The sequence below is a fragment of the Sesamum indicum genome, linkage group LG6 (assembly GCF_026168435.1).
Source record: "Sesamum indicum cultivar Baizhima isolate 11 linkage group LG6, ASM2616843v1, whole genome shotgun sequence".
NCBI classification, from domain to species: domain Eukaryota; kingdom Viridiplantae; phylum Streptophyta; class Magnoliopsida; order Lamiales; family Pedaliaceae; genus Sesamum; species Sesamum indicum.
In genome coordinates this window covers 25,921,537-25,943,110 of record NC_142662.1, presented here as the reverse complement: position 1 = coordinate 25,943,110, position 21,574 = coordinate 25,921,537, and the positions used below count along the sequence as shown (strand labels likewise).

The 21,574-nt window shown below is 36.2% G+C and overlaps 5 protein-coding genes across 10 annotated transcripts; 2 read left to right on the top strand and 3 right to left on the bottom strand.

Moving 5' to 3' along the window:
- Positions 1–9: 9 nt before the first annotated feature.
- Positions 10–4,242, bottom strand: LOC105163328 (Aldolase-type TIM barrel family protein). Its single transcript, XM_011081640.3, has 9 exons — positions 3,997–4,242; positions 3,151–3,297; positions 2,957–3,022; positions 2,520–2,628; positions 2,087–2,163; positions 1,403–1,480; positions 875–952; positions 531–590; positions 10–421 (listed from the first exon to the last, which is right to left on the bottom strand). The coding sequence occupies exons 1-9, from the start codon at positions 4,171–4,173 to the stop codon at positions 287–289; spliced, it is 927 nt and encodes a 308-aa protein (XP_011079942.1). The 5' UTR covers positions 4,174–4,242; the 3' UTR covers positions 10–286.
- Positions 4,243–5,171: 929 nt separating this feature from the next.
- On the top strand, positions 5,172–7,637 carry LOC105163327 (uncharacterized). 4 transcript variants are annotated; one of them, XM_011081637.3, is made up of 7 exons: positions 5,172–5,330; positions 5,561–5,682; positions 5,965–6,103; positions 6,190–6,266; positions 6,346–6,538; positions 6,770–6,883; positions 7,287–7,637. In XM_011081637.3, exons 1-6 carry the CDS (start codon positions 5,270–5,272, stop codon positions 6,877–6,879), a joined length of 702 nt encoding a protein of 233 aa, XP_011079939.1. In that variant the 5' UTR covers positions 5,172–5,269; the 3' UTR covers positions 6,880–6,883; positions 7,287–7,637. The 4 variants fall into 4 exon arrangements, with proteins under 4 accessions (XP_011079939.1, XP_020550033.1, XP_088738218.1 ...); XM_020694374.2 differs by having other exon boundaries at positions 5,955–6,103; XM_088882092.1 differs by having other exon boundaries at positions 5,268–5,407; positions 5,955–6,103.
- Positions 7,638–9,096: 1,459 nt separating this feature from the next.
- Positions 9,097–12,462, top strand: LOC105163330 (transcription factor UNE12). Of its 2 annotated transcripts, none has more exons than XM_020694617.2 (6): positions 9,097–9,759; positions 10,172–10,291; positions 10,609–10,674; positions 10,830–10,895; positions 11,541–11,618; positions 11,724–12,462. In XM_020694617.2, exons 1-6 carry the CDS (start codon positions 9,346–9,348, stop codon positions 11,913–11,915), a joined length of 936 nt encoding a protein of 311 aa, XP_020550276.1. In that variant the 5' UTR covers positions 9,097–9,345; the 3' UTR covers positions 11,916–12,462. The 2 variants fall into 2 exon arrangements, with proteins under 2 accessions (XP_020550276.1, XP_011079946.1); XM_011081644.3 differs by having other exon boundaries at positions 9,099–9,759; positions 11,720–12,462.
- A 457-nt stretch (positions 12,463–12,919) lies between these two features.
- On the bottom strand, positions 12,920–16,587 carry LOC105163331 (NADH-ubiquinone oxidoreductase 24 kDa subunit). Of its 2 annotated transcripts, XM_011081645.3 has the most exons (10): positions 16,430–16,587; positions 16,324–16,356; positions 16,122–16,187; positions 14,919–15,035; positions 14,367–14,444; positions 14,162–14,267; positions 13,985–14,031; positions 13,522–13,599; positions 13,374–13,439; positions 12,920–13,294 (listed from the first exon to the last, which is right to left on the bottom strand). In XM_011081645.3, exons 1-10 carry the CDS (start codon positions 16,490–16,492, stop codon positions 13,187–13,189), a joined length of 762 nt encoding a protein of 253 aa, XP_011079947.1. In that variant the 5' UTR covers positions 16,493–16,587; the 3' UTR covers positions 12,920–13,186. The 2 variants fall into 2 exon arrangements, with proteins under 2 accessions (XP_011079947.1, XP_020550277.1); XM_020694618.2 differs by lacking the exon at positions 14,919–15,035.
- A 1,745-nt stretch (positions 16,588–18,332) lies between these two features.
- Positions 18,333–19,799, bottom strand: LOC105163333 (auxin-induced protein 22D). Its single transcript, XM_011081646.3, has 3 exons — positions 19,445–19,799; positions 19,121–19,329; positions 18,333–18,988 (listed from the first exon to the last, which is right to left on the bottom strand). Exons 1-3 carry the CDS (start codon positions 19,657–19,659, stop codon positions 18,816–18,818), a joined length of 597 nt encoding a protein of 198 aa, XP_011079948.1. The 5' UTR covers positions 19,660–19,799; the 3' UTR covers positions 18,333–18,815.
- Between the last annotated feature and the right edge of the window lie 1,775 nt (positions 19,800–21,574).

Genomic DNA, 21,574 nt, shown 5'->3' with positions numbered 1-21,574 from the left:
GATAAGAAATTGGCGCAATGGTGGACAACACCAAAGCTAAGATCTGGAAAAATATTGTTCTTTTTGTGTCCAACGATCTGAAAATTGTATTGAAGTAAGAAGTCTAACAACAAACCCTATTTTTACGAAAACAATTTTGATATTGATTAATGGAGGCCACCAAATAACGCGGCTGTGGATTCAAGAAGTTCATGACCTGTGATGCTACGGAGATCCAAAACCCTCGACCCTGTTTCACTGCATCTGGGAAGCCCGGTTTCAGGATAAGGTGCAAAAGCAGAATTGATCATAACAGTGCAGATTTTAGGCTTTTAGTGAACGCTTCTAGTTCGTTTAAGCCTTCTTCAGGAGATTTGGCTTCACCCAGTATTTTTACCATGGCACTACCAACAATTACTCCATCTGCTCCCCAACTAGCTACCTGAAAGAGTGATGCTTAAATATATTAGCTGCCAGCATCAAACCATTCAACTTTAATGCCTAAACTTGGAAATACTTCACGTTAAACAGTCTACACATTCACGACTGACCTGTTTAACATGCTCAGGTTTTGATATGCCAAAACCAACTGCCACTGGCTTGTTTGTTACCTGAATGTGAGAGAGATAGAGAGAATTGAAAGAAAGAACAAAAGAAAAGAAAATGTCAGCTATACAGGAACTGCTAATTTCTCATAGGTTGACGAACTTTAAATCATGATTGCCTCAGATACTTCATCTACATTGAAGACAAAGCCAAACAAAAATAAACAGAGAAGAGGTATGATAAAACCTGTGGTGGTGATTTTCACAAACCAAACTGGCAACAACAGTCAGTAGAGCTACTAAAAATGTCTAGTTAGGGGTCAAACTAATGAGATAAGAAACATATTTACCTCCTTAATTTCTTGTAGAAGAGATTGAACCTTTTCACTGACAGATGCTCGTGCTCCAGTAACTCCCACTGCACTCACCTATTGATATATTAAGAAGAAAAATAGATCAACTTGGGCAAAGTGGAAAAGAGATGTGAATTTGAAAATTTTAAAATTTCTTCTGCATTCAGCTGGACCTTCCCCAGCGCGCCAGTGTTTGAACTGAGATTTGCTCAGAACAGAAAACACCCATCGATGAGGATTTGAAAGCAAGCATTAAATTTTGAGCAGTACAGCACACAGGAGCTCGTCAAGCTAACAATGTTAATAAATACCCAGTTGCAAAACAGTAGGAAACAAAATGATGAGTCTGAAAGATCTACATAGGAAGAGTTTTGTGACCAAAGCCAAGAAATGAAGTCACTTTTTTAGCCTCATTTAGGGGTATAAACTGGCAATGGAAGCATGAAGAAGAAACAGGAAAAAGCAAGATACTGATCTAGACGTCCACAGATAACCCCTGTTCCAAAAAGGAAGTAGGAACCTTACAAGATAGACAAATCCTTCTGAAGCTTCAACAATAGCTTTCATTCGTATTGTTGGAGTAGTGGGTGTTGTGAGCAGCACCTGAAATGGCAAACTAGAATCAATCATACACAGAACTAAGGCCATCAGTGCACTGAATGAAAACAGTTCAATTAATCAATGCAGTGATATCTTGATAATACAGATTGCCACCCAACATGATGTGTTTCCCTATGACAAAGTATCATAAAGTATTTCTCAAGATCTTGTTGCTACTTTTCCTGACACCGATAGTTTATTTCCATATGTATCCATGATTCTTGCAGAAAATTTAAGCTACAAACCCACAACCTGTGCTGATGGATAGCATCACGAGATTATCAAAAGTAAGGTAAAAGTTTCCAATTTCAAAGACCACTTATTATCTTGAATAATTTCTTGAAATCCAAACCAAACTTTTACAATTTATCTTTAAATTTTCGTGCAAACAGAAAATGATTAAACCACTGACATATTTGAGCTTCATGATTATCCTAAGAAATTACAGGAACATAAGTATTGACTTTCTACCACGATGCCTGGGGCAATTTCTTTAATCATGAAACAGGTTTCCAGGTGACGTCAGGTGATCACCACTAGCAAACATATGAAGCAAACTCTGGATTTCAAAAAAATCAAGGTAGGAATTAAACTGTTAGGAAAGCCAACCAGTTCTATATTATTATTACTAGCTTCCTTTCTCAATATCTCAGTCTCCTCCAGAGGTACATCCGGCACAACAAGTCCTGCAAACAATAAACTCCTAGATAAAATTCGATTTATGTAGTTGCAAAAAATGTGCCATAATTCAAGAGAGGAGGCAAAGCTGTAAAATAATCGAATGGACTATAGAAGGATATCGTGGCATTGATTCAAATATTAGATCGAGCAATCAATTTACTGATATGAAACTTGAAACTGTTCTTGCGCTTAACCATAAACCTAGTCCCATGCCATGCTTTTTCACAAAGTCTTGTTATGGTAGAATGATCGCATGTATGGTGAACAGACTAAAAACCTTAAAATGGGATCTTTGCCAAATAAGATAAATTCTCTATTCTATGTTAAAAAATGGGAGGATGTGAAGTGTAAGGACAATTACCATGTATTCCAGTATCTTTCAAAGTGGTCATGAATTTTTCTGTGCCGCGCTTGAGTATTGGATTATAATATGAGAATAGTGCGACTGGACAAGATAATTGAGGTACCACCTTTCAAGAAGCAAAAAATGGTTATCCTAAGAAACTGTAATATAAAAATATGCTCAAAAGGTTGGTAAGGGTTTGCTAAGCTATAGAAAAACAAAATACATCTAGCAACAATGAGCATTGAACAAGGTTTCGTGTCCCAAAAAGTTCTTGATGATAGTTCATGAAGACCCAAACGAACCATTAAAGAAGTGTCACTATAAAGCGTCAGATTTGTGTGGTTAAGGTACATCAAGAAAGACAAAGCCAGGAAAATGTAACCTCGCTTCATTACCATGCTAAACAGCATCTTCTAATCACTTTTGTGGCTTAAATAAAAACCGTAACTTACTTCCTTCAACATTGCAATGATTTTATCGAAATTGGTTCCTCTGGCTAATGAACGTGTGGCAGCAGCCTGTGAAAAGAAATAAGAAAGAATTAACTTTTTGATAAATAACACAAAAGAAAACTTCTACAGTAGATTATTCACACACCATGTTAAATACATTCTAAGATAAAATTTCCTTTCACCACATTTCAAACCTGGATAACAGGACCGTCAGCCAAAGGGTCTGAATAAGGCACTCCTAATTCAATAATGTCTGAGCCGCATGAGTCAAGGACTTTCAGCGCTTCTGCGGTGGTTGGAAGGTCAGGATCACCGGCTGTGATATACGGAATGAATGCCACCTTTTTACACCAAAAGCATGGTTATAAATGTAAACATTGAGAAAATGAAATATCCATTTCTGAAAATTCCAAATTCTTTAAATTAATGCAGTAATGTACAGTACAACCAATAACACATTCTTGAAAGAGTATTAATCAACTGTTTAGTCAAAAATAGAATTATCAATATCAATCACATGTCTATATACACAATAATTAAACAAAACTTATGATCACACTTTCTATGTGAAAATTGAGCCGTTATCTCTTTCATTTAATTTTGTCCCAAGTGACCTTTCTTTGCTCATTTTTCAGGGGAGATGTTTATTTTCAATCAATTTACAGAATCAGAATGAATAATGACTTCAAGATGCCACTTTTGCTCCATAAATTGCATTACAAGAAAATAAGTAATGGTTAAACAACCGAAATCTATAACTGAGGAAAAGCCACCAAAATCTGCTAGCAACAAAACAAAACCATCCAATTAACAGACCCATTAACAACATTAACAAAAACCAAAACAAATCATCATCAACAGAAATTTGCTTCAGCGCCACTGAAAATTCTCCAGACATAACCAACTAAAACAAAAGTCCCCTCACCCCAAACCCCAGACAGACACCAGATAATCATAAATAAAAATTACTTTCGCTGTTCAAATCAAAATAGACTAGAAGATGAAAAAAAAGAAAACAACAAAAGAAGATGAATTCATACTTTTCCCTTTTGTTTTAATCTTGAGAAAGTCTCAGAGAGCCCAACAGTTGGAGCAGCTGCGAGAGTGGCCATGGGGGGCTTACATTTGAATGCTCTGTTGGTTGAAGAACGGCACTGTATCACATTGTAATTGTTCTTGAGTCGGAGGAAGCAAGTTGTCTGCAGAGCAGCGGCCATTTCCAACAAGTAATCTTCAAACCTCGTTTTCTTGTGTTCAGTTGCTTTCTAACATATACTTCGACATGAAATTAGGGATATATATACACACTTAATCCGCAATTGACAAGTTGATATATGTATTTAATTATTTAAAAAAAAATATAATAAATACTGAAACAATTAGATTTGATTATTTTACCAGAGAATCAATTCAATCGGAATACGAATATGTGGTAAATTAGTTTGTTTACTTATTAGGCATTTTCAAAAATTATTGATTACATTCTATAATTATCAAATTGAATTATTCGATTTTCAATTTCAGATTAAATACTAAAAATTCATTTGAATTCAATTGGTTATACACAATGAATTAAATTAAAACTATTCTAGTTTAATTTAATTATTAATAAAAAATTAAATTCTAATATAATCTTTAAATGGAAAAAAAATTAAAATAATTATATATACAACCCAACTCAATTTATTTACATTCATGATTGAGATTCTTCATCAATTACAAAATTAATTCTCAGTGAACTAACGAAGGTTTTTTCAATTACAAATATGTGGGTGTATCTCTAAGCAGTTTATTGTTTATTTATTTATTGTTAAATTATTAATATATTAAATTAATTTATAAATTTTAATATATTAAATATATAATGAATTGCATGATAATCAACAATCTTTAATTCAACTAATCTTATGTTGAGATAAAAATTCACAAAACAAATAAGCCCATTCTCTGTCCTTTTCTTTAAAATGTAAGTTTGAAATAAAGCCCGTTAATAGGCCCATCTATAGGCCCACCCATTTGAGTCAAACCCACTAATAAAGCCCATCTATAGGCCCACCCATTTGAGTCATACCGGCTAATAAAGCCCATCTACAGGCCCACCCATTTGAGCATACCAGCTAATAAAGCCCATCTATAGGCCCACCCATTTGAGTTAAACCCACTAATAAAGCCCATCTATAGGCTCACCCATTTGAGTCAAACCCACTAATAAAGCCCAATAGCCATAGACAGCTCACCAAACCATTCGCACTCTGTTTCTCTCCATTTCTTCTTCCCGGAAGATCCACCGGAGAATAAATCGCCGGAGTTAGAATGCTCGGAATTTCGTATGGTGAACTATTCCTCCTGCTGGGAGCTACGGCTGCTCTTATCGGTACACTCTCTCTGAAGTTTATGTCTCTCCGCGTATATAAGTTGCGCGTGATTGCTGTTATTTGAATTTCTGCCGAGGTTTGAATAATTACACGAAATTTTGCTCATTCTTTTTTCTATTTTATTGATTTGCGTAATTAGAGTAAGGCTTGATTTACATTTCGGACTATTTTATTATTGATGCGAAAACGTTTTTTTTTTATTATTATATTAAATTTGGTTGAAAATTAGGGCCAAAGGATCTGCCGATTATAGCTAGAACAGCGGGGAGGTTAGCTGGGCGTGCGATTGGATATGTTCAAATGGCACGTGGTCAATTCGAAAGCGTTATGCAGCAATCTCAAGCTCGCCAGGTTTTTGTCTTAGTGCGATTAAGTTCATCCTGGGGCTTAAAAGATATTTGTTAATGATATGTTCATTACATGTTTGCGTGAAGTGTTATTTGCTTTAGTTTTATGTGCGTGGATTTGATAAGCTGAATTGAGTGGTTCATTTCAGCGGGAATGCTGAAGATACTGTTACGCTCTCTGTTGTTAGCATTCAAATTCGCAATGTTATCCTCCATGCTTTAGATGTAGCATTATTTGTATACAATTGGATTTTTTAATATGAAAGCTTGAATTAGAATCTGGCAGGTGCATAAAGAACTGCAAGATACAATGGCTCAATTAGAAGCCATACGCCATGAAATTCGGTCCATCTCCTTCATGAATCCTGGTCCCTTGACAACAAGGCTAGTGGACAATATTGCTAGCCAACCACCCATTAAAAATGGTATCTCTTTGGGTAAAACTTATTGTGTTTTATTCAGATAGATCTTCTCGTTTTATGACTGACTTAGTTTCATTACTGGAATATAGTGGACAAGGAATCTTCAAAACCCACTGAAGAGGGCACAGTCAGAGTTGAGAGCACAGAGACTACTAGCATGGCCAAGGTAACTTCTAGTAATTAATACTATTTGTGATGTATACTCTGTTTTCCTTTTTAGTGAATGACATTGATAGTTCCTTAAGGATCACAGTTCAACAACCTCCCCACTTTCTGATATACATAGCCAAGCAACTGCATATGCAAGATTTGCTGAATCCACTCACTTAACTGCAAATTCCATGGATGAAGTTCTTAGTGAACTAAAGGATGATTCCGGTCAGTTCATTGTTCTTCCGATATCAGCTGAAAGTGCAAACTTGTTGCCCAGTCGAAAAGGTGATCGTTTTGAAGATTCTGTTCTGGGATTTTAATCTGTATGCATCTGTCTAGTTAGGAATATGCTGCAGTTATTTCTTTTCTTATTCTTCTGCCACTGTGTCATGCATGTCATGGAGCACATAAGTCAAGGTCTCCATCAAGATAGGGAATGCATTTTTTAGTGGTAATATTATGCAATTATTAGCTCCTGATGCTTTTTGAAGAACTTACTAGTGCGTTCTGTTTCAGATGACTTAAGGGGATCTGACATATTGTTGGAGGCAGTACTTGAGGAGGATGTGGCACGCAATGCAAAGAACTTTTTCTCTCAGGCTCAAAACCAAATAAAAAGTGAATGAATAGGTAGCATTCCCTCTTTCCATATTTTATCGGATTGACTTGTATCAGCCTTGGTTTTTTTCTCAAACTTATAGAAACAAATGGATGTGACACTCCTGTAGCCTAATATGTGAACATCATCACAACTAGTTGAGAGAAATGGCTTTAATCGTCTTAAATTTGGCCTGCATTTTGATAATACTAGAATTACATCATGCAAAATGTGAAACTAAGCATCAATCTTTGCACATTTGGCTTCAAATGGCTCAATTGCTCACTAGGTAAACATAATTAGAAGGATAGAAAAAGGCATATCATTCAAGACAGAACATCTCATTTGTTGTACACATTATTAGGTCTACATGTCATTTTTCTTGATGCTTCCGTCTTCTTTACCTTCATTGACCTCCCTCGAATCTAATTTCAGGAGCCAGATGTGGTGGCCTTCTGAAGGCTTGCAGCAGTCTCCTTTGTTTCTAGCTCTAACTGTAGGAGCCTGGAAGTGGAGTTTCTTCTCAAAGTAAAATGTGATGATAGTGAGAATCACAAAATATTAATTGTCAGTACCACCATCTCCACGTAAAACTGTAGTATCTATACTCTGGTGGGCTGGCTTCGATCAGGCTTATATTCGGGTACATGGAGACGTACTGTTTTCAAGTACATAATTAGCAATAGCTTAACTCCTTTTCTCCTTTGGGGCACTTGTAACTATATGTTTGATTAAAAATCACTCATGGCTAGGTTGGCATTCTAGCTTCAAACTTCTTGACGAAAATTCAAAGTTTTCATGCCATATGAGATAAATTAGAACAAGTTAAGGGAAGCTTTGACTGGCCAAGGATTTCCGAAACCTATCCGTCCAATTTTGAGTGCTAGGTTGAGTTGGTACAACTGCATAAAGCACAGCGAACCAACTTATTTTAATACCAAGTACAGTATGTTAAAGAAACATTCCTTTATAGGTACCAAAACACTGATAGCTTGTTTCCTTTCTCCATGAAGAATTCTCTCAACATGTAATAATACTCTAGAATCTATTACATAAGATTAGTTGGTTCTGATTCTAGGTGGAATCACATTCCACTTCTTTTTGCTTCGTCTACGATCTTTTACTTTATTTTGGATATTGTTTTAGGTTGGTTTATAAATTAGCACAGTTCATACGTACTTTTTCATAATTCGTACTCTTATCAAATACGCTGTCCACATCGCGAAATATGTAATCTTGTGGTATTGTGACAATTAATATCATTTACGTATATATAATTATTACCACATCGATAGAGAGATTATGTTCATGAACCCTCTTGTTTTCTGTGATCCTCCTACCAGTCAATAACCAGTGCTGCAACATTGGCAACTACCAAATTCTTTCCAAAGTCTGCCTTTGTGTCTACATCAGATTGCTGAAATTTTCCTCAAAGCTATGGAAATCTGAATCATGACCCTTTTGAATATGCAAGTCAAACTTGTGTCGGATTGTTTGCTGAGTATGAAATTGTTTAGCATGTGATAATGATGTCCCCACTTGATTTTAACATTGGTAATGGTCCACTAGTTTGACCCTTGCAAGTCTTGAAAACGATTTCCATCCAGTTTTTTTCAAAATAAGAGTTTGATTGGCAAGGTTTTTCCATCTGGAAGACTTTGGTGACATGAAGTTGGACTAAGTAGCACAATTTTGCTTTGTGATAGAAAATGGCTGGGAAAAGCTATGCCAAGGGTTTAAACCCATGTTTAGAGGAAAACTCTCAAGTCCAGAAAGGAAAGCACTAAAAGTAAAGCATAAAGTTGTTTTACTTTTAACGAGGGAAAAAAAATAATTAATGTTTCTTTAAAAAGATGAACGACCCAAAAATTATCATTAGGTCATCACTTTACCTAAAAGTTTAAGCGGTTGGATATAATAATTGTACTTTGTGTTACAAGTTAAATTGTATAAGGTGAAGTATAATATGTGATTTAACAGATTGGAGTGTTGAAGCCGTGATTGCTTGTGTTTTAATTTTAATGGAATGAAATTTGAGATGTTAGTATATAAGTGGAGAAAACTGTAATAAGAATATATATTAAACGGTTAATAGTGATATATATAAAGTTAATAAAAAAATCAAAGTATTAGTGATTTGATGTATATAAATATAATATAATATAATAAATTGAGGGTGTGGAGAAATTAAGAGGAAAAAATATTGGAAATGAAGAAAAATGGGTAGAGAAGTAAAAATGAGGAAAAGTGGAATCATTTTTAAGGGGAAGGCGAGAAAAAGGGGCACCCGCTTTTCCGCTCCCCCCTCTCTTTTCTTCTCACTCTCTGCTCTCTGCTGCTGAAAACAAAGTTGAACAGAGAAAGCTGCTACTCTCCCTCTCTCTCTCTCTCTAACACACGTCAATACGTACATACGCTCACTCTAGAGCGCCTATACACACACACACATATATATATAAATTTGTATTGAGTGTTCTCAATTGTTTGCCATCGAATGCAATTGTGTATTGCCAATTTAAACGATTCCAGTTCAGACCTGAATCGCTCCATGGCCAACAATCCAGGTGAAACCCCCTCCGACGACTTTCTCGAGCAGATTTTAGGGTTTCCGAGCTATGCCGCCGGAGCCGACGCCAACTTGGCTGGTAACGAGGCTGCCATGATGCTGCAGCTTGGCTCGGGCGATGGCGCGTCTCACTTGGGTGCTATGGGGATGGGGCTTGGAGTTGGTATGGGGGGTGCATACGGTGTTGGAGTTGGAGTTGGAGTTGGAAGTGGAGGTGGGGGGTTTCCGTTGGGGTTGAGCCTAGAGCAAGGGAAAGCAGGGTTTAACGATGTATCTGGGAGTGGGAAGAGGTTCCTCCGTGACGATCTTGTTGATTCCCGCGCATCCTCTTCTGCTAGACCGGTAACCTTTTGAGAAATCTGTTTGCGAATTTGGCAACGTTTAATCAATTAGGGATAGTTGGGAATTTGGGGTGAAATTACTGCTCCGGTATCTTTCATATTTTAAAGCTCAAACGTTGTATAGTAGATGACCATGGTAAGTTAGCCGTTACGATAACAGTAATTTAAAAAATGCTGTAGTTCAAGAAGTGAATACCACTCAATCAATTGTTTCTGGGGAATTCTGAAAATACACTAGGGGATAATTATGAATTTCAGTTTTTGTTTAGGCGGTTTGCCCACTTCTGGGGTTGGTTGATTGGTGTAGCTCGAAATTTAAGGCGGATGCGTACTTATTATTATTACTATTATTATTATGTCCTGCTGTGGATGTCGTCAGCAACCCACTATAGATTATCGTTTTACCTTCACAGGGTTTTCATGGGCAGTCAATGACAAATACAGCTCCTGCAGCGCCTCATCCACCTGCAATTCGGCCAAGGGTACGAGCTAGACGAGGCCAAGCAACGGACCCACACAGCATAGCAGAGCGGGTATGCATAACTGATTCCACAAAATGGTTTTAGAATTGGTACTCTTATATGGATTTTCTCTAATAATTCTTGTAAAAGGATGAATTCTTGGATTAATCAACAGTACATTCTGTTTCTAGTAAGAGTAAAATATCTCTGTTTTGGTCCCTTGGGGATAACAGTCATGGCGAAATCTCTTAACATTCATTATTATTGCAAAAGAATAAACTTTCTCAGGCTTAATTTGAATGATTGCATGATTTGGTTTAATGCAATAATGAAACTGCATAATTTGAAAATAAAAGTATATGATTGGATATTTTCTTCTCTTATTACAGTTGCGGCGAGAAAGAATAGCAGAAAGAATAAGGGCATTGCAAGAGTTAGTTCCCAGTGTTAACAAGGTAAGCTTTCTCTCTGCCATTGTGTATAGCATTTTTTAGTACTTTAAATTCTATTTTTGGGTGAAATAAAAAGAATCAGATTTTGAACTTCTTTAATGTGCCTTGTCCATGTTTTTATAATTAGAGCTCATACTCTACCTGAAATTTTTGTGCAGACTGATAGAGCAGCTATGCTTGATGAAATTGTGGATTATGTGAAGTTCTTGAGACTCCAAGTGAAGGTAAACCAGTATAAGTCTAACTTTTACTTGATTAAGATGCAAATATGTTGTGAATATTTAGCAAGGATGTCCCCGTATATGCATGGGTAGCATCTAATGGGTGTTTTACAACTGCCTCCTGCATTGCTTTTTATTTTATGATACTGGATCACTAAACTTTTTGCATCAAAAGAAAGCTTCAGCCATTTCCAGCTAATATGTTTATTGGCAGGCAACTCTTTACTCCCTAACACTTTCATTGTTGTCAAATTTACTCTTAATCATAATCCTCAAACATCTTCTGTAATATAATTGTTAAAACACTATCGTATTACCATTGGATGTCAGTTGTTTTCTTTTTTTTTTTTTTTAATGTCTTGTGATGTCCATGCGTAAATTGGGTTAAATGGCTAAATCTAGTACCATGATATGATATTTTATAGCATTGAAAACCATGAAAACTTCGATGCAAGATACAACCATCTTGTAAGAAGAGAATGGTTGGAAACAATTTCTATATTATCTTTCCTTTCGTATTAACTTGTCATGGCATGCATATCAATTGCCTGCTTCATTTTGCTGACCTAGCGTCTTAAAGCTGGGCTCCTGAGCATTTTTTGCATCACTTTGTTACATGTTTTTCTCATGTAAACCATCAATTTCCAGGTGTTGAGTATGAGCCGATTGGGAGGAGCGGGTGCTGTGGCTCCACTTGTGACAGATATCCCTATATCATCAATAGAGGTATCTGATCCAAAAAGGAAAAAAAAAAAAAAAAAGCATGATTTTTCACATGAAATTTTCTATACGCTTTCTAATATCATCACTGTGGCTTATTCCCGAAGGAAGAAAGTGGCGATGGTGGAAGAGCTCAGCCAGCCTGGGAGAAGTGGTCAAATGATGGTACAGAACGGCAAGTCGCCAAGCTTATGGAAGAAAATGTTGGGGCTGCCATGCAACTTCTTCAATCCAAGGCACTCTGCATTATGCCCATATCCCTTGCCTCAGCTATCTACCACACACAACCTCGCGACACTGTGACACTTGCGAAACCCGAGTCCAGCCCCCCATCATAATCCTCCAACAGAAGTCATCCTTTAGTCCTATCCAATCCAGACTCTTCCTAATTTGACTCCCTTTTGTTTGAAATCTGACTCCACAATCCACCTCTACCTTATTCAAAGGCTTGGTTGACACTGCATGTTAAGGATAATGGAAATCTCCTTACTCGGTTGGAGCAGCGGAGAAAATGTCAAACTTCAGACTTCTTGATATGCAGTTCTTGTTGCACCTCAGTGGTGGGACCATAGGGGCTGGTGGTTAGTGATGAAAGCACTTTGGTATCAAGGGAACAGTTTCCACTAGTGGATTTTGGGACCCTTCAAAGGGATTAATGCGTGTATATTATAATTGTAGTGTTGTTTTCAATGCAAGTGGAGAAGGATAGTTAGACTAAATAATGGTTATTTTCTACCAGAAAGTAAAAGATTTTAGTCCAAGAGAAATCATTTTGTACCATTGGTCTGTAGACTTAGTGGATTGGTTTCTGAAGGTAATCGCACTTCGGTTTCTTTGTTCTTCTGTATCATCATTACTGTGCTACCACATTATCGCAGAGAGAATTTCACAGAGTAATAGAGCACAGTAGTAACTTGTCCAAATTTCCGGCAGCAAGAGGTGCATCCTCGTGTGCAATCTTTTGCGGTATGCATAGATATGCCGAGACCTACGGCTACCTGCATAGATATATCATATAACTGTCTTCCCAGGGTCTTAATGATGATGTTTAGAGCGTAAAGCGGATTAACCAAATTAAACGGGTTTTGTTATTACACACTCCTTTCTCCCTATGCAATTGGATCTGGAAAGGAATTTTGCAATATGAAGGAACCATCCAATCGTGCAGGTCTATGAATTGAACTGCAGGATCCGTCTTGATATTTCAGTAAGTTACAATGTTAAACAAATCACCAGACAAAGTTACGTCTGTATGAATTGCACAAAGAGCGTTGTTATGCGATCTATGAATTGGATATAACCCAAAATTACCACACAAGCGAGGTTATTTTATACCCAGGATTTGCTAGTACAAGGTTTTCGAGGTCTATTTTGGTGGCAATAACATTATCACCTGATGTAAAAATGAACAACTCTCCGAAAAACTCCTTCCATATCATGACTGGCATAAAGAGCCAACAAAAACATGAAATCTTGAATTCATTCGGGTAATCAACAGCTTACATCCTACAGATGCTCCGAGCTTCCAACAATTTTTCATCATTATTAGGAACAATGAGGGAAAATCAACTTATTTAGCAAGCATCAAGATCCCGGCATGGAGGAGCCTTAGGCTCGCCTAACAATGTACTGTTCCCACCTTCTGGTCCTGAGTTGATGCGTTGAGGATTTTGTGTGCCACGCTGAAAAGAAAAATCATATGAGAAAAAATGGCAAATCATTCTATTAACAACCTTAATATCGCAAGCAGATTTGTCTTACCGGTGGTTTCTCCCCTCTTCTCAGAGCCTCAACAATCTCAACAACGCGCTTCGGGGTAACATCCTCCTGAAACAATCAAAAGAGACCCACGTCATTCTAAATCATAGTGTCATCGTTATCACGACACTGAAAAATGATGGTTACTTACATAATAGTTGTAGGTGTATCCTTCAGATCCATTGGAGTAGTCAGCAACTGTAATCATTGGAGCATTTACACAACATCCCTACGGAAGAGAACAACAGCTCAGGTCATATATCACCGAATAAACATCAATAGCATTTATTTCAGTGATCTTATGTCTTTTACATTGGCATTCGAGGTACCCCAGAAGTTACACATGCTCAAAAGATTTAAAAGGAAAAATTCCTAGTGCAATTGACACTTGAGATGAAGCACAGTAGAAGTATGCCGTCTGCTATATAGCGATACACTTAATGAATCTATTTCATGTTGTGAAGAAATAAACCAAAAGCTGTTCCTTGGGTAAATTGAGACCCCCAAGTCCAAGAACGTATTCCTTGCATCCATAAGCAGATCAATGAGAGAGGAGCAAAAGCACACAAAACAAAGAAAGTTTTTCTAGAAAGATAATTTGTAGGACAACTCACCATACATTCCATTTCTCCAACAGAAAACAGGCCATCTTTAGTTACTTCTGCAAAATGCAAGCATAATATTTCAGATTACAAACAAAAACAGGCATTGGCAAGATTCCACTTTCAGAACACACATAACTGTTCCAAAGAAAAGAAATAAGAATTATAAAAATGTCATACAGCACCTACCATTGCGCTTTACTCCTAGGTGTTTCAGTAATGCGTCTTCAATTTCTCTAGAACCACGTATCATGCAAGGTGTGGTGCCACAAACCAAAAGGTGGTATTTACCAACCTTTAGTTGCCAACATGTAACTTAACCAATCAGAAATTCGTGCAAACACAACTAGCAAATCTTACAAGTTATCATATCTGAAGAAGCAAAATAACTTACCTTCGTTCTATTGAACATCGAGTAGAAAGTTGCAACCTCATATACGCGGATGGGAGCAACTTCAATTATCTTAGCAACCTTTAATGACAGAAAAAATAAATGAGCACTTCCATACAACTGGTGAATAATTTGGTTTCATTATATTTATCAAACATCACAAAAATCAAATGGAAGGATCAAGTAACACATTGCTATCCTACCAAAATCATCAGATTAATCATTAGACATCAAACTATAGATACCAAAAACACATGAAACATTAGTCATTTCAAGATGACTGATGCACCAGGCTTGCATGAAAATACTAATTTCTTCTTAAGCAAGGTGTTCAGATAAAGTGACCAGGGCCCATACCAACCATTATTGACAAGAAGACACAAAAATAATAAATGAGGCTACCAAGGAGATCGGCAAGCAAATTCATTTTGCCAGGTCTGATTATTGTGAATCTTTAGAGATAGGTAGGAGAGTTAAGGCAAACACTAATCGGACTTTGATGCACTAACAAGTGTATCCAACAGAAGGCATCAGTAATTACTGATGTTAACATACGTGATCCATCGCTGAAACTGGGAGCCAACCTCCATGTTGCTGTTGTGCAAGATCAAGCAAAGGAATCACAGCAGATTGCTTATAGTTGGATGGATAGTGAGAGATTATCTCCTTTACCTGTGCAAAATGAAATACTTGTAATTTTCTTTTGTTCAAAATTTCAAAGGATTTAACAAGGACCATTCACAAGTTTATTCAGCAAAATAATGTTACTTGCACATTGCATAGCTTGCACTCAGTTTTTCTAAAAACAGTGAAATCCCGTATAATGACAGAGATCTCAGGGTCCATCTCTCACAAAACATAATGTCTGAAGTTTTAAGGCCAGGAGCTACAAGGGAACAATAACCTCATTTTACAGGCTGTGTTAGGCATTGGCCATCAGATGCAGCACACAACAATTATCATTCATACAAGACTCTAGCATGTAACATAATTTGTTTCTAATTTGAAATATTATACTTCATGATATTAACTTTCTGCAGCCCCAATAGATAGGTTATAATTTCTTGGTCTAGTCATACACCAACAAGACTCTGGACATATTCGAATTGGCACCAAATATAGAGGAACTCACCACTAAACGATTGAGGAATATCACACACTACAACACCTTGTTCTTCTTGAAATAGTGCAAAGCAAAATAGTTGGCCATTAACATGAGTTTCCTCGCATATCAGAGTGATAATTAACTGAAAAAGACTTCAACAAGGTAGCACCTAAAACTAGCATGTCACATATAAAAAGAGAGAAGAAGAAAAGATGGTTGGCACTCTTAATTTGCCTAGAAACGGGAACTGAGACAATTAGGCCAATAAGAAGGGCTGGAGCTGATAGTGTTTCCAAATAGCGAACACATAATAAACCAGAACATATTGACTTATAGAAATACAATTAATAGCACAGGAACATAAAAGTAGGGTCAGAAAAAATGCGTTCTTCCTCTAACTGATTCTGAACGTTCCCTCTTTAATTAGGTTTTTTCTGGCAGTTACAGAATCCAAAACAAACCAAGGTCAATTACAAGTCTCCTCGGCAAACACCATTTCTCCTTACACCAAGGCTAATAAACAGTAAACGGTACTATATCCAGTGAAGCAGCAGGCTTATACGACGGCTAAAAAATTCAATTACGGGCATTGAAATTGGAAACAGACGAATCAGAATTCTTCAATAAGTAAAAATGATGAGTATACCACTAACCTTTTCTTTGTTCGCATCAGTAAATTCCCATGGAAGGTCTGGATTATTATCCGGACTATCAATATGCTGCATTTCAGAAACTCGTAAATCAAATAAAACAAAGTGAAAGGAAAATAATTATGCTAATACAATAAAGAGACGCAAATCTCATCCAGAAAGGACAACCACACAAAAATAAAAGAAAAATCGATCGTCGACTCACATAGTTGAGCGCAGTCGAGAACGATCGCGACGCCTGCATAAAACACCATTTGAATCAAACCAGAAAAGAGCAAAAGAAAAAACCTCGAAATTGGAGAAACAAAAACCTGAGGAAGCTGGCGGAAAGCTTGACGGATCTCAAGCAGGCGTTGAGAGGCACGGGCCAGCATTTTCCGTTTAAATCTTAACGACTGTAAGCTCTATTAGGTGGAAGACTGACGAGGATGGAGATTTCTGGGGTGGGGGGGGGGGGAGGATACAAATCGAGGTTTCAGCTCTCACCTTTGCACTAACATTAACGGGGTGTGAAGTACGCCTACTGCCTACACTCGCTTCGTAAATGGACGCGTGTTTTACACAAGACCACAATTTTGTTCGGCCCACCTCATTTTTTGGGCTTTCCCCTATTAATGGACCCGACCCATTAATGGTTACATCCAATTCCTTGCCCAACGACACCAATTCAAATACGGATGTTAACCGAGTCCGAAATGTTCTATTCATCCATAGTCCGTGTCTGTGGCCCGCCACAAAACGGGTCGCCCCCCAATTCCATGGAATTTAAGAATAATATATAATATAGAAAATCATTGTTTGTTTTAATATTTTATTTTTTTAATAAGAAACAATATTATCATATTATAGTTAAATCATATAATAAAAAGAAAATATATCAAACAGTTATTGTAATAAATCCACTTGACTTTATCATGTAATTTATATGTTATATTTAAATTCAAATGGATATTGTATGTGATGGTGTATGGTTTTTTCTCTTTACTACAGAATATATATTTTCATGATTTTCGCATTTTTCATGAAATTCGTTGCAAAAGTCCGTTGCTATGAGTCAAATTAATGGTTCTGATTATGAGTTGGATGATAGCTTTTTTATTTTTTTTTAACACCTGAAGGTGGGGGAAGCTTTTCGGGATCCCTGTCCCTTTTTCATTGAAATTTAACTAACAGCCATCACTACATCATTACTACAATAAAATCATAACCGGATGAGTACTACTCCTTTACATTGTAACAATTTCTTCTAGTGATACACAAAAGTTGCTCCTTTGTTTCATCACTCGATTTTTCTCCTCTGAATTCTTGAGCAGGTAATCCGGTTGCTCGTTCATAGGGAATTGATTTCTGGGCAGTCTGGTCGAATGATAGCTTACTTCTATCGGATTGAATTCTATTCTTTTTTTTATATTTTTATTTTAATTAATATATATATATATATTACTTGTTATAAATTTGAAATAAAATAATCTTTGTGTATACGATTTATATATATATATTTTATGTATATGTTGTTACAAGGACAAAAAAGTAATATATATAAGTCATACAATAAATATACACAACCTATCGTACTATATAATTTCCAACACCACCGTAAATAAATAAAATATTTTTTTTATATCATGTGAATATTCATTGATTTGACTACACACAATCTACTCCCTCTCAAAAAAATCTCTCTATAAATTCATGTGTGGAGGGCAAAATTTTCTTTGCATCCCTTAACCTGAGCGAGATCGTACTATGGGCTGGCTGAGATTTTGACTATGGAACAAATTGAATGATAGATAGACATAATGCAACATCTATATAATCTAATATACCATATGATAATCAGCTGGAAATTGAGTTTTAAAATTAATTAAGAATGTCAAAAGTTACTATTTCTTTGGACAAAAAGATCAATTCTGATTTTTTATTTCAAGTTAGTAGTGCATGTTACATCTTTTTATTTCATTAAATAATATGGTGCGTATAATACGCCATATATCATATAAATTCTTTAAATATATCAAAATTTAAAATTGTCTTAAATTAATTATATCCCATGAATGTTGCAATATTTTCCCCCGTGATACCCCAGAATTTCTGGATGTAAAAGATCAATTAATATTACATGAATTTTGGAAAATACAACAAGTTTTAATTATTTTACATCAAATGCAGTATAATTTATGTATAATTTCAAAAGATAAATTTCAATTAAATAGCTAAGTGCAACATTAATATTTGATATATATATACCCAATGGTTTACAATTTAAATTGATCTATTTCAGCCATTCCCAACCTTAAAAAATGGCTTTCCTTTTCCAGTAATTAGTATGGTATAAATGTTGTAGTATACGTATACTCTGTAAATACATTACAAATTCAAAACAAAAAGAAGTGATGAGGAAAACAACATCATCAAGTTCTCTAACATCTCTGTACACATGCATGATGTTAATTAAAACCCTTTCTCCTCCTGTGTAGACGTTTCTCTTGCAGGAAACCTAAGAAAAACACTGATCATGATCAAGAGGCCCAAGAATCACACCCATGAATAATTCTGATGCCTCGTATCTCACAGCTTGTGTCGACTGTCTGAATATCTAACTGAAGAACCCTAATTAGCCCATCAAGAGTTGCTCATCATCATCCTCTTCCTTGTGCATGAAATTCGAACAAGACCTCGTTTGGTTGTATCTATAGCCTATAGGCAAGCCAAGCCTTTAGCTTCCGAGCCTTTCATGATTCTCAGCCTTCTGCAAGAAGTAACAAACATGTCCCATGGAACATCTCCCACAAGCATCCAGTCACCATCCTTGTCTTCGTACGTTGGTGCGTATTCAGATCCATTGTAACCTTCTCTCTCTGAGTACACCCCTGTAATACACATTACCAAAAACCCTTGTTAAATCCCTTTTGTTTTAATTTCTTGAAAATTAAAATATTAATTAATTAATTATGTATTTTTGAATTTTAGTTTCTGAAATTTTGGGTAATTTAATTTCTTACCTATGGTGCACTTGAACATGTTCTCCAAGGCCTTGAGTAGATCCAAGTAGTTCTTATAGAACTTGAGGTCAATCTTCCTCAAATATGGAGCTCCATCCATGCTCACTTTCACAAACATCCCGGATCCAGTATCCGATTCGGGCTTTTTCTGCTGCTCCAGAACGTTTTTCCGGTAATTCCGAACCGGTGGCCATCCAACCACTTGTGCTCTGAATTAGCAAACAAAACATCTCAGATCAGCAATCTGTATACGTATCTAATATATATATATATAAACTGTGTTATTTTGTGGCAGATAGTAGTATAAAGTTGAATTTAACTTACTTTGGAGCCGGGGCTCCGGATTCTTGCTGTTGACCCGTTTGGCGAGCCCCGTCCATTTCTGAACAGGAGCGCTTGTTGTTCTTGATGAGTTGAGAAGAAGAAGAAGAAGAAGACTGCTGGTGGTCGGGTTCATTATCCGTTCCGGGCAACCCTAATCTCAACTCAGTTGCCTTGAGATTCAGATCATTCTCGAACGCTGCTGCTGATCTTTCCATTTCGGATTCACTAATTCGGATCCCTTAGTACAACCCGAAACTTGTATTATGGTACAAAACAAAGAATTCCTTGTGTATTTGGATCTGCAGAGGAGTAGTGAATTTGATTGGAAGTTGGAAGTTGTGAATGAGTTGTGGGAAATGCCCACAAAGTTTTATAGGACGGGTAGGGGTTGAGACACGGTGCGGGCAGTTTATTGCCCGTGTGCATGAATTTCATGACAATTGAAGGGGATGGGCCCACGCGTTTCACCTCAACACGCGCTGGTGAATGGCCACCAACATGTGCGCGTGGGCGGGACGGAGCGTGTGGCGGGGATGGTCAGGTGTGGGGACAAGGATTTGTAATGAGAGATACAGATGTTGGGGAAAAGAGCGGCAAATTTTAATCTAATTTGATGGGGAAGGGAACAGAGGTGGGACAGCGACAGCTGCCGTTATTGAAAGCTGTGGACCGGGAGATGGACGGCTGCGATGAGTTCTCCACGGCTGGTGGAAAGGATGAATTAAGGAGCGTTGGATTTCATTGAGTCTTGTTAATTTACTTAAAAATTTAGGAGTGATATTTACTTTTAATATTTATAATTTCATGTAATCTAATTATAATTAAAAAAATTCTCCACACTCACAAATAATAATTGATAACAACGCTGCACTAACTAATTTTTAAATATAACTATTATATTTTTAATTAAATAATTTCAAAATTTTATTATAATTATTTTTTTCTTTTAATATGTCAATAATACTTTAAATATATTTCTTTTCTTAAATATGATTTATTAATTTCTATATTTTACTTATACACACGTAAGAATAATATGCCATGACTTCTTTTTTTATTTTAAAATAAAGAATGCATTTTTTTTTAAAAAACAGAAAAGAGTATAATGAAATTAAAAATAATATAAATTTATAAGAGTCATTTTAATTTTAGAAAAACTCTATACATAAAAGGAACAAATTTAAAGTGAGGGAATACATTTTGAAAAGTAAATATTCCTTTTTATTAATTGAAGAATATAAAATTAATAAGAAAAAATAGGGTGGAGAGCAGAGCATGTGAAGGTGGGACCCGGGGTGTCGGTTGATGAGTTGGGTATGGGCATGGGCATGTGGGTTTTGATGGAGCGGGCCCAATTGGAAAATGGTTTTGGGCCCTCTGATATATGTGTGAATGGAACGGAAGGAGGGTGCATGGACATGTGGGATGGCATGTGAATATGGGAATCATCAACTCAAATATTCAATCTTGACCCTTCATTCCCTCCTACCTTCACGGACGGGGATTATCTCCTGCCCAGAAATTAAATGAATCTCCTCATTAATGATTATTAAATCAAAGTTATTATTTAAAAATTAGATATACTTCTAATTGACTTTAATTTTGATATCCCTGAAATTATGTATGGATATTAAAAATTATTGTACACTAATAATGAGTCTCATGAGACCTGGAAATTATGTCGTTAGATGTCCCGCACCACAGCAGCAAATTACGCCCATTTTGTCGCACCACTTTATTTAATTAAAAACACTCATATTTTTTCTTCTTTATTAAAGTATTGAAGATAAACAAACTTTTTTTTTTTGGTAAATGTAAGTTTCTAATAAAACAAGATCGTACAGTATAACAGTGCTCAACTGATGATTTCTCTCTCGACAGGCCAAGGGATACGCCATAATCTATATAACGCACATGAAGATAGACAAACTTTCTCTTTTTCTCCTTTTTTTTTATCTTGTAATAATTTTATCCAGCTACAAATATAAAAAAAAAAATACACAAAATGTGGTTTCATTATTCAGTTCAAATTTTCTATTATAAATTGCAATTGTGTGTATAACCTTTTATATATAATATGTGTAAAAGGCTTATTTCTTTAATTTACACTCTAAAGAAAATCTTGAACGG